Source organism: Coccomyxa subellipsoidea (genome assembly GCF_000258705.1).
Source record: "Coccomyxa subellipsoidea C-169, whole genome shotgun sequence".
NCBI lineage: Eukaryota > Viridiplantae > Chlorophyta > Trebouxiophyceae > Coccomyxaceae > Coccomyxa > Coccomyxa subellipsoidea.
The window spans coordinates 280,830-292,889 of record NW_005178035.1 but is presented as its reverse complement, the minus strand read 5'-3'; the positions used below and the strand labels follow the sequence as shown (position 1 = coordinate 292,889).

Genomic DNA, 12,060 nt, shown 5'->3' with positions numbered 1-12,060 from the left:
TCTACCGATGCCCCTCTGACGTCCACAATGACATGCTCCGCTGATAACCTTTCGAAATGCAAGCCCTGACCTAGTGCACAAGAACGGACTGTAGGCAGATGTTCGACAGGACGATGTCGGGGTTTTTAAATTTTGAACCCGCCAGGGAGATAACATATCTTGGCGGGCAGTTGCTTCAAGGACAGCGTTGCTGATGGAAGGCAGAGATTCACTTAATGGATAAAGTTCGAGGAACAATCAGTCGTCAAACTTTTACCGTATTTCACTACTGATTCATCTGAACAAATAAGATGGGGGAGGTGGTTTGTTTAGTAAAATAATAAGCAATGCTTCCTGGACCAACCAGGGGCGCGCGCCTCCCTGCACAATACCACTCGGGCTGCCCATTGCAGCTTCCAATTGACTCACTGATATCAAAGCCTGAAAGGGGCTTAGATTCACGCAGTGGCAGTCACAGACGGCGCAAGCCAAGCCAGCACGTTACACAGTCGGCTGCGCTGCGTCGAAGGAGCGGTAGATGGGGATCGATCGATTGTCCTGATAAAAAATATGCATCTTCTGGATCTTTATGTCGCAGCAGCCCTGCGAGTGCCAGCGCAGACTACTTTCTTGAAGAGGATGGGGCGCCATCCTCCAGTGCACAGAGCGCTGCCAGCAGCGAAGCTGCACAAACAGTTGACACTGGAGAGGTGTGTCTCGGGATGGGTCAATACCAAAGGGGTCTTTTCGCTGTTTGAAAATTGCAGCTTTAAGACTGGGCAACCTTTTGTGAGCGATGGCCACATAGGTCAACTCAAGATCGAAACCTGTGGTGCCTTCGTCTCAAGAGCGATGTCCTGGTACCAGCGTGGATATGTCAAATGACATTATTGAGGACTACACAAGACACTAGTCACATGTCAGGAACTCAACTCAGTAGCTTCCTCCTTGGTGACACAGGTACTGGGCAATGCCACCTTCTTCCAGGCCGTGATGAATGTGCTGAACATTCTGACGGGCGTCGGTCTGCTCTCCATACCCTTTGCTCTGCGGCAGGCCGGCTGGGCCGGCCTCGGCATCCTGTGGCTGCTGGGCATAGTCACAAACTACACAGGTAATCACTCGCATGTCTCTAGCCTGCAGGCTGGACCCCAGATCTATAGAAAGATGTTTTGACCTGCTGTCTCGGTCCTCAGATGAGTTCCTGAAGTGCGCACAGCTCTTCGCTCCATCCCTTGCAGTAAAGCTTAATAGTAAAGCTTGCTGACACCCCGACACATGCGCACTTTCGCGCCTTCACGAGCATTCGGTGCTGCTAAGAAGCTGCATGCCCAGTGGCTGGCAACCGTTCATTCCTCAATACTGTGTTTCAATGGGATCTGCCAGCAGGCCAATGCATCTTGGCAGCCTCATCACAGCGCATATAGGACACTTTTGAGCATTGCCTTTTTGGAGACTCCCTTCCAACCGATGGGCTGGTTATCTTCTCAGAGGAAATCTGGCAAGTCTTGGATTTAATGTGGCTTGTCCCAATGTGTTTTCTTCACAGGCAAGGCACTGGTGGAGTGCCACGACGTGGTCTTGAAGAGAGCAAAAGCCGAGAGCAGCAACGGCGCCGCACCGCCCATGATCGGTTACGAGGACATCGGGGGAGCGGCGTTTGGTGCGCTCGGCCGCACCATCGTGAGCTCTGTCATGTACGTGGAGCTTCTCGGCACCTGCGCGCTGCTCTTCATCCTGGAGGTGCGCAGCTTATTAGTCCGCCTATTCTAGAGGACCTTTAAAGGAAATTTGTCCCAAGCTTGTCATGGCCTGCTCACTTGTGAATCGAGCTGCGAAAACATGAGTCGGGGAGCTCGAAACCAACAGCAAATGGACAAACAGATGAAAATTAAAGACCAGGCGTCGCTCAAGCAACTGCCCATGTGCGGACCACTCTAGTTATCTGAGAGTCAGCGTGAATGCACAAAGTCCCAGCTACCTAACTTGACGGCCCGCATGCGCTCCTGTCAGATTGATTGACTTCCCAGCCGCCGTTCTTCATGCTGTGAGGTAGTTGGAGTGCAATGCTAGGAAGTTGATCTGAGCAGCTGTGAAGCTTGGGTGCCTGTGCCAAAGCGCGGCGTCTTGTTCGCAATGCATGGCATGGCCGGTGTGTTGGTAGTATTGAGGGTGGAGGGCAGTGTTCATATGCCCATAACGGTCTGGGAGGTTGGTTGTTATCGGAGGTTGGGGAGGGAGCCATACAGACTGTACTCTGTCAAGATTAGGCACGTTGGGAAATTGCCCTGCTTGAGGTTGCATTGGAGGATGTTGGTGATGATTGCAGTTGGGCATTCATAGTCAAGCTCTTTATGGCAACTCAAGTGTGCGCAATTTGTCTATGTGCTTCACCTTTTTCAAGAGTAGGCCAGACTATCTCCTGCCTTGCATGGCAATGAACCATGAGAGATCATTACCCAAGATAACCAATGATGCCAGCTGTGCAGAATAGTGACCACTCCTTGTAGCTGTGACACCACAGCCACTTCTCATGTGTGTGTGGCAGGGCCAACCAATCATTAGCAATATTTGTAATAAATAGGTATGCACGGCTGCGAGGTCCTATTGCCTGAAATGTGGGTAAAGGCGTACCGTGCCTTTACTAAATATAAGTAAGCCGCATGAATAAATTGCCGGCTGTGCGCGCAGGGCGACAACCTGTTTCAGCTGCTGGGAACGAAACTGGCGTCGAGCTCTGGCGCGTACATGGTTCTGGCAGCGGCAATCATGGTTCCCACGGTGTGGCTGCCCGATCTCAAGTCGCTGTCCTACCTGGGCTTTGCCGGCATTACTGCTACGCTCACGGTCACCGCAGCTGTCGCCTATACTCTGCTGTCGGGTGAGCGCTTCTAAAAATTCTGTGTCGTTCAGCGAATGTATGAGGTCCTTCGCTGCAGGAGTCATGCAGCAGGAATCTGCAGGAATTGCATTGCTTGGAAGTGCTGTCAGCTGCGCGGTGTCAGCATTTCTGTTGCCCACTCACTGCTGCCCGGTGAGCGTTAATTTGCACTTGACAGTGTGCCAGTGCAAATGAACGCACGTGGAAGGCACAGCACTTTTCAGGAGCCCAGTTTGGGCTCCTTAAAAATCCTTGCAGGCTTCAGACTGCATATTTCCCGCACAGAACGTTGTGCAGGTACTGCTACAGTAAACTGCCCCAAGATGCGCGCGCATGCTTCAGCATGGCAGCCATCTGAAACAGCGCAAAATTTGAATCAGCGCTGCACAGCTTCTGTGCGAGGGATGAGGTGCTTTTGAAGGCGTGCTGGTCTATGTATTGCGGGACTGCAACCAAAAAGACACCCATTGCAACAAAGTTCCCAAACTTTTCCCAAAGGTCTTGCAAAAGACCCCACTACTCATTGGAACTGGTACGGGAATGCCACTGCGCATGGCTTTGAGAGTCATGACAACATCACGAGGAGAGTTTTGTTTCAAAAGATCTGTGCTTCTCACTTTTTCTAAGTGTTTGCTGCGTCATGAGCGCAGGAGGGTATCCTGCGGGGGCTGTCACGTCGGCAGGCAATTGGGCGACGCTGCCTCTGGTGTTTGGCATAATGGCATTTGTGTACTCGGGCCACGGCGTTTTCCCCTCCGTCCGCGCATCCATGAAACGCCCAGAACACTTCCCCAAGGCGCGGCTTTCTTCAAGTTTATAGCATGATAAAAGTTTGCGCATTGACTTGAGAGTGCGTAACACTGGTTCCTTCCAGCTGTTGGCGGCCATGCAGAAAATTCCAGATTGTCTGCATGACAAGGTCAATATTGATGTCCAAATATTTCAAAGTTCTTGTTATAGTCCTCTACTGCCAAGCTGGCCTCCAAAACTGACACAGCCCCCACTTTCATTTTGCCTTGTGATTGCTGTGGGCCCCTTCAGGCTGAGCTTGAATGCGCACAGCTCTGTGAAAGCCTTCCGGCTTCTAGACAACACCCTCAAGCCATCAGCCCAAAATCTTGGTTTCACCCCTTTCTCAACCCCTGTGCAGGTGTTGGATGCTGCTTACCTGGTGGTGGGCACTCTCTGTACCTTCATCGGAGCTGCGGGCTACTACATGTACGGCAATGGAGCCCTGGACGTCATCACCTTCAACCTGCCCAAGGTGACTGCCTGCTTAAACACAAACACTCATTCTTCCTCTTCGTGGCCTGGTGGGCAAACTGCTGCTGACACCAAGCATCCAGGAGGAGCCATCAACGCTGTGTTCCTTCTTTGTTTGATGTACTGTCAATGCCAGGGAGGGCTTTATTGGCAAGCATCTCTTATTTTAGCAGCAGAGACGGTCAGTGGGATTGCGGCGGCTTTTGCTGGGTGCTACTGGCTGAGCACGCCAGCGCAGCAGTAGCCAAACTCCTGCTCAAATGGACATGACATTGTGGGAATATGTTGTGTGCATGGCAAAGCTAGCATTTTGCCAACACGGGGCAGCTCTTTCACAAAGTCCTTGCATGCTATATCAGACCCTTGCATGGTAGATGAGATCAGAGGGGCATGTAGGTGTCTCAAGGGGCGAGGACACAAGGGGATTGTTTCAGATGGTGAAGGGGATTTTTGATATCTGACAGGGGCTGCTGGCGACGCTGTGTGCGTCGCTGATTCTGGTGAACCCGGTCGCCAAGTTTGCCATCACGCTGGACCCAGTCGCAGTGGCTGCCAATACTTCACTCGCCTCGGTCACACAAGGTGCCCCACCCATCCCTTCTGCTTTGCGCATGCTTGGACCCTGTGGCCCGTTTTTAGAGCAGCAAGGGATGCAGCACATCAGGAGGTAACCTGAGAGACGGCTTAGTCAGTCTGGCATGCATGCCATGGGATTTAGAGAAAGAGGTATGCAGACATCAAGGCAGTGTGAGGGCTAGGAGATAGGAGAAAGGGCTGCCTCGAAAGCGCACGATCTTGCAGAAGGGTGAAAATGGGCAATGGGCTCTGTTCTGTGATTGATCAGAACGCCCATTGCCCATTTTCGCCCTTCGTTTCCATCCCTTGAATGGCTCTTTGAGTGCTTTGCGTGAGGCACTGGCTGCGCTCGACCTGGCTGGTTGGGCCAGCTCACCAGGGTATTCTAAATATAACTTGTATTGATATTACCTGTATAGATTATCTCCGTGAGAATACCTCAAGAAGGGGTTTGGCGCCACATCCACACAGGAGACAGCGCGCTGGCGTAACAGGGTAACAGTGCTATCTCAGTTGCAGTGCCAGGGGTCACAATTGTCAAACTACTCTTCAAACTGCATGATTGACGGCGTGTGCCTGTGCAGGATTTCCTGCGGGTCTGAGGAGATTCGCAGTGCGAACAGTGATGGCTGCGGGCTGCTTGGTGGCTGCGCGCTTCGTTCCATTTCTGGCGTATGTCATGGCGCTGATTGGGTCATTCCTGACCATCTCCGTCTCCGTGATATTCCCTGCCGCCTGCCACCTCAGCATCTTCAGGGTGAGCGTAGGATATACCACCAAACCCCTTGCCGCTTCCGCGGCAGTTTGAATCTTTGGTACCCTACCGTATTGTCTTGCAGCTTGATGGAAGGTGCATCAGGGGAAAGCAGTGGGAGTACAGATGCTGTTATGGACAAGATTGCCATGGGGAACACTGAACTGACTTTCGGCCCCATAAGATCATGTACAGCGGTTTGTACAACCCTGCTTGCAGTAAGGAGGGGAGTGCTTAGGCGATGCTTGACTGACGCGTCCCTTTGGCATGTGCGCACAGGGCAAGCTGTCAAGGCGGCGTCTGCTGTGGAATTATGCGGTGGTGGCAATAGGAGTGGTGTGCGCACTTTCAGGCACTGCAGCCTCTCTGCGTGCACTTCTGCAGAGCACAGCCACTGCATGAAATAAAGACAAATGCAGCTGCATTATCAGCACTTGATTGGAAGAGACTGGTCTCAGACAGGCCGTCTCGAGACAATAAAGTTGCATTATACTGGCTATGCATTGGGGAAAGGGTGGTGGCTAATTCTGGGGAAGGACGACGGGGTATTCTTGAGAGGCAGCTCGGCTCTCTTGTACTATTATGAGCGTGCAGGTGCTTCCATTGCTTTCTGGAAGGGGGCAGCTCAGGGTGAACTGACAAATAAATCCTGAATAGTCGAGATCGTGATGATCTCTTCAAGATTCTGCTGAGATTGATTTCTAAAGGCCAGTGACCTGTACAGATCTTCACATGCACTGCAATATCATTGAGGATTTTGTTGAAGTGGGCAGAAATGGCGTACAGATGATAGATTTGATTGACCTGCAAATTGCTTAGTGCAAGCAGGACTGCAAGACTGCATAGTTAGCCAGATCATTTTGCAGTTCAACATTCGATGCCATGGTGCCATGCATTATGAGATGCTCCTGGCAGGGAATGATTTTGATCGCTCCATGTGCAAATTCGGCATTGGTGAAATCCTTGCCCTTGAATCTAAACCAGCCCGCCGCTATAGCCCTGTGAAATGTTGCTTTCTTGTTCCTGAGGAATCGAAGGAGGAAGGAAGTATCTGTCCGGTAGTCTTGAGAAGAAGGCATGCGCAGGGTACGTATACAAAATAGGCTGGCAAGTACCGGAAAAGTCTCTGTGCATGCTTCTAGTGCACGACCGCGGCGAGGCCATAACGGAAGAAGAGTGGGAAACCAAACCAGGCTGCATGGCACTGCAAACACTGGGGGATTGCGAAGACGCTCGTGTGCGCAAGGAGAGGCAGGCAGCATCTATGCATATGGTGATCGCCTCTGCAATGCTCCTTACTATGTCCGCTGGCATGCGCACCACGCTGTCAATAACCTCACTCATCCCTCCGATATTTGCATCAAAACCCCTGCCAGCAGTGCGCTGCATTCGCGCAAAGCACAGTGATCCCCGCCGCAGCAAGGGAGTAACAACTCCTGCGACTCGCTGATCTCAAGAGGACAAAACCGCCTCCTCTCTACAGTAACACAGCTGACTGGCTTCGAGACCCTGATTCACGGCCATAGAAAACTCCCTAGGGTGGACACTGTGTAACAGTGACTCTAATTTCTGCAAAAGGGCTCCTGCTAAGTTGACACAAGCAGCAGCAATTTTTAAGTCTCTGTAGACATACACGCGTCTCATGCTCAAAACATACACACCATTCAATCTGCATGTTGTACAGCAACATACACTTTAACCACAGTGGCACGCAGTGGTGAGTTCAACTCACAGATCTACACGCATACATCAACGCCAGAGTGCAGTCATGCAACTTGGCATCCATTGTGGCCGCCAGCTTCATGCGGAAGTCTTGCAGGCCCCGGTACTTTGCCTCAGCTGCTGATCCAGGCACAATGTTGCCTGACACTGATATCAGCGCATCATCCGCCTTTGCTAGGCACTCTGAGGCTGCCTGGCCATTTCCCAGCACCTGACACACCATGCTTTGTATGTCAACCACCTGCAAATCTTCGTTGACGGAAGACTCTCTGCTATCATTCTCTTGTCTTGTTTAGCAGCGGAACGCACCAATGAAGGGACTCTTGTTTAATTCTAGGAGGAAGAGCCTCACCTCTTCGATATCAGCCACCTTCAGCAATGATGTGACCAGGTTCAGAGCAGCGCTGACATCAGCACTACTGTCATCCCCTGCAGCACAGGATTTCTGCTGCTCAGACAATTGATTTGCCAGACAGAATATTCAAGCACTCACAATCAATAAATTTCCTCCCTCAAACATCCATAGAAAGGCAGACAGGGGCTTGAAGCAAATGTGGCAAGATTTGTTGGTTGTAAATGGCAAAAATGCAGCGGGCACAATTGTCTGGTCAGAAATTCGATTTATAAGCTACACCACCAAGCAAGCTCCCAGATGCAGACAGATCCGTGCTTAAATACAAAAACCTGATTGTGGAGTACCAAAGTTTGGGAAGGGACTGCGACGCAGTTCTCCGCACCTTGTCTCGGTGCATCAAAGGCATGTTCCCTGATTGCCAGCGCCTCTCGGTAGTTGGATCGCGCAAGCTCGAGCTCCTGTTTTGAATTTGAATTTGAATAGTGCAGGTCGCCCAGCTTGTTGTGGCTCACTGCCAGTGCATGCGCCACCTGTGCGCAGCACAAAAATGATCAGCACATTTCTTGATCCACGACTGATTTGGGCAGAAGATCCTGAACCTCTAGATTGTTGCAGAGGCCCTTATTGTGGTGATAAGTGTGCTGTCTGCACTGTCAGCTCTTTGGCACAGTACTGGCATTTTTCAGGTTGAACATGTATGCTGCCACTACGCCCAGGAAGTGGCCAAAAAGATTAGATTGATCCCGGCCCGCACCTGGCTGGATCTGACAGGGCTCTTTTGCAGAACGCCGAGGCTGTCCTTGAAGCACTCCTCGGCCGCTACCAAGTTCCCCAGCCGCTGCTCACACATCCCCTGCACAGACAAAGTCCCACACACACATTTCACCAATCTGAGGCATGAACCCCTGTTCAACTTGGCCGGTGTGAGTGTTTGCCAGAGCCTCATGTTTGCGAGCTGTCGAGCAGCTGCACAATGTTTGAGTGGACAGCCGAGAGGGGCTGTTCTTGAGAAGCCTTCAATTGACTCGAGCAAAACATTTACCTCCTGTGACAAAGTAAAGTCACAGGTACTGCTCTGAGGCTTCTTCATTACAGCTGAGTTGCGCACCTGCGAGCCCCAGATGTCCCCCAAGCGACAGCAAGTCTCCTCAGACCAGCCGTTGGCGCCAGAGGCCTCGGCCAGGGTGACTAACCGCTCTCGGCAGCGTGCAAAGCGCACGGCAGCTGCCGTGAAGTTTCCTCCGGCCATCGAGCGCAGCGCGCACTGCAAAATGAACTCTGCCCTGGCCGCTGCAGCACAGTGCAGGTGACATCACACTCCCTTCAACGCTTGTGTGCAGAGGAGTGCAGCGGTGCATCCCATACAAGCTTCCCAGTGAACTCAGGAATGCATCCATGCAGAGACCTTGCAAAGAGCACTGGGCTGTGGCAGGCATGGACCTAAGACCTCTTCATTCCAGGAAGGGCAAAAATTCATACCTTCATCCTTGGCATGCAAGGAGCCGCTTGGAGACTTGCTTCTGTGAGTATCTGCAGGGCTGGTCTTGGCAGCAATTGACTGAGCGCGTCCTGTGCTGTCCTCATTTTTGGGCAATTCACCGCCATTGAAACTGGCTGCCCCTGCTGCCGCGCTTCCCGCTGCAAGCTGCCTTGATGCAGCCTCCTCAAAAGCAGTTGTGTCGCCGCACAGTTCCACAAACTGACTGACCAGCTCTGCACATGATGAGCATGCTTGACATAGTTGGAAGACTAGACACTGTAGACGAGCAACTTTGCAGAGCGCGAAAAGCTGGATACTTCTTTTGTCATGGCCAATATTAAAAGATCAAAGACATATTGGAACGGAAGCCACGGCAGGAGGACTGTCCAGCCAAAGCGGGGGTGGTTGTGAAAGGCACACCTTCCAGCTTGGGCTCAGGGGTGAGACTGTTGATGTCAGCGCCGCACATGAGGCAGTCGCTACAGGGCTCTATGCAGGCTCTGCAGAAGTAGTGCTGGCACTGCGTCTTCACAGGATCAAAGAACAAGGCATCACACCTGCACAGGATATTCAGGCCCCATCAGGGCTCGATTTTCAACCAGTAGAGAGCAAACTTATTGCTCCACTTCATTGGGCTCTTATACTAATTCATTCTTCCCACAAGCATATCTTCCCAGGCTTGACAAGGTTAAGCAGTATCACCTGGAGCAAACCAATGCAGACTCAACTGTCTTTGGCTTCTTCGCAGATCCAAATCCCATGGGACAGACAGGCCCTTCCTGCGCTGATCCTTCATCTCCCACGCCCCCTGAACTTCCGCTACTGAATCCAAAAGGGCACTTTCCTGCAACTAGGATGCCTTTCATTCGAGTTTTGCTTGCTCTTAGGAGAAACGTATCATCGATCATCAAAAACAAGATGCAAACCTGAAATCATACCTTCCGTCGTTGTTGGATTTGGTGTAGCAGCAGAAGTTGCACCGCTAAAGGGACATCGTGAGGCAGAGTCCTTACTGACACCAGAGTCAAGTGATGCCCCACCGAAAGGGCACTTCCTCACTTGAACATCTGTTTCTTGAGATGTTGAAGAGTCCATCGCAAGTTTTTCAAATCCAGATCGCCGAGTAGGTCTTCTGCTTAACAATCACTTTAGCAATAGATGCTCTACATGTACAAGGGGACCGTTCAAAGCATAACAACGATAAAATTGTCACTCAGATCGTCTGCAGCACACCAATTCGGCAACAATTGAGTTCTTTGTTTTAATTATTTTTCGGAATGGTTGGAAGCAAAAGTTTGCTTTCGAAGTTTGGAACCTAGCCAGTAGCCAGGGAATGACACGTGACAGCCTCAGGGGAATTGTGATATTCAAAGGTTCGAACGAGCTTACAAAAGGCAGTACAGATGTGCTCATGGCGCTGCAAAACAGCTCAGTCCACACAGTTCAGCAAATTGCGCCTGGTACCTGCATTGTTCTCATCTTGTGGGCTGTGTAGTACACAGTGTGTACGCTCAATCCCGTCAGCTCGGTTTCTGCTGCTCCATTTGCTGGGGCATATCCTGCACATGTGCCTAAATACAATTGTAAGGAGCAGTTGCATACCCTTGGAACCCTCACATGAGATTGTAATCGTTACTTGGAGCAAGCAGCTTCAAAAACTTTGCACCAGTTGCTGCGCCTCAAAGCTTAACATCCTCCTGGCCGTCCCTCACCAGCTGCATATCACTCAGGGGAAGCTGTACAATCGTGCACGAGGCGTGGCACGCTAGTCTATTGAATAATCAGCATCCTGGAATTTGAGGCTCTGGGATGCAGATCTGGTCTTCCGGCTGCCACACAGCTGTGTTAGGTAAATGTCGGCTCTCTGGGATTCCCAGAGGCACAAGTAAGCACCGTCTGAGCTGCTCTGACCGCTTGACACAATGCTTATCGCACCCTGGTTCAATCCACAGAGTTCAGCACATTGCGCCGGGCACTTGACCCGCCCTCATCTTGTGGCCTGTCTACGCTCACGCCCGTCAGCTCAGTGTGTGCCGTTTCATTGGCTGTGGCATGCCCTGCATGTGCAAGGTGTGCGTTAGTAACCTGGAAGATCATGAACAGTCTTGTACGAGAAGCGCTCTGAGCAACATCGCTGCGTAAGACAACCCCATGCTGATTTTTAGCGCTTCCAGCTGAAGGAACACACCAATGACCAAGCCAATACTTGGCATGCTGGAATGACCAGGGCAATTTGCCAGCCTGGAAGCCAAGGGATCAAGGCAACACAAGACAGGTGTCCCAAGTAAATCCTGCCAAATGTTGGCTGCTTCATGCACCTTGACTCGGCCGATCTCCACCAAGGATGCCTTCATCCACTGCCGTCCTCTCATGCTCTGCTCCTCTTGCTTGCCGAAATTTCTCGCAGCACCAAAGGCATCCGGTACATAAGGCTCCAAGGATAGCAGCTCCAATAAATATGGCCACTCCACCGAGCACCAGCAGTATGGCGACAATCACAGTCCCTGCGCAACACGCAATAGCTATTTGCATCACAAAACAAAGCCAGTGATATTCCCCATTAGGTTGCAAAGTTACAACCTTGATCTATCATCAGTTGGATAGAAAATGATTGCCTCTAGCAGAACTTCACGATGTTCTTATCGCTTGAAGAGTGTCAAGTAACAAGCTAAGGAGAAGTGACGGGTTGCAAGAAGCCGCACATTCAATCACAGATCCGATGAATATCCAGAGGCGTTCTGTCAGTGAATCGTCAACTGCTGTTACTAAGTTGTCCTTGTCACCGCCGGCGGCTGAGTAAGTTGCATCAGCAAGCAACATGCGCCCGGCTTTCAGTGCGCGCTTGAGCTGCTGCCTCTGGCTTTCACCAAACCCAGTCGCTGCTGATGCATCTTCTGTAATGGTGCTGCTGTCTTGTGTTGATGTCTGAAGCTTCTGATCAACTGCTGCGGTCACAGCTGGCAGCATGTCTATCTCATCAGTAGTTTGGACTGGCCCTGGCTGACGTTCAGCAGCCAACAGACTCCCTGTCTGGGAAAGGTTGAGCAGCA

The 12,060-nt window shown here is 51.4% G+C and overlaps 2 protein-coding genes across 2 annotated transcripts; one reads left to right on the top strand and one right to left on the bottom strand.

Moving 5' to 3' along the window:
* Positions 1 to 933: 933 nt before the first annotated feature.
* On the top strand, positions 934 to 5,855 carry COCSUDRAFT_15642 (hypothetical protein; the record flags this gene model as incomplete). The annotated part of the gene is made up of 8 exons (XM_005647483.1): positions 934 to 1,093; positions 1,571 to 1,722; positions 2,671 to 2,855; positions 3,488 to 3,672; positions 3,970 to 4,124; positions 4,588 to 4,705; positions 5,284 to 5,456; positions 5,733 to 5,855. Coding segments are annotated over 8 exons (1,251 nt in total), but the record flags the coding sequence as incomplete, so codon positions are not given.
* Positions 5,856 to 6,591: 736 nt separating this feature from the next.
* COCSUDRAFT_63384 (hypothetical protein) lies at positions 6,592 to 9,479 on the bottom strand (the record flags this gene model as incomplete). The annotated part of the gene is made up of 8 exons (XM_005647482.1): positions 6,592 to 6,647; positions 7,194 to 7,386; positions 7,528 to 7,604; positions 7,913 to 8,060; positions 8,285 to 8,383; positions 8,639 to 8,820; positions 9,010 to 9,243; positions 9,431 to 9,479. 8 exons carry the CDS (start codon positions 9,477 to 9,479, stop codon positions 6,592 to 6,594), a joined length of 1,038 nt encoding a protein of 345 aa, XP_005647539.1.
* Positions 9,480 to 12,060: the final 2,581 nt, after the last annotated feature.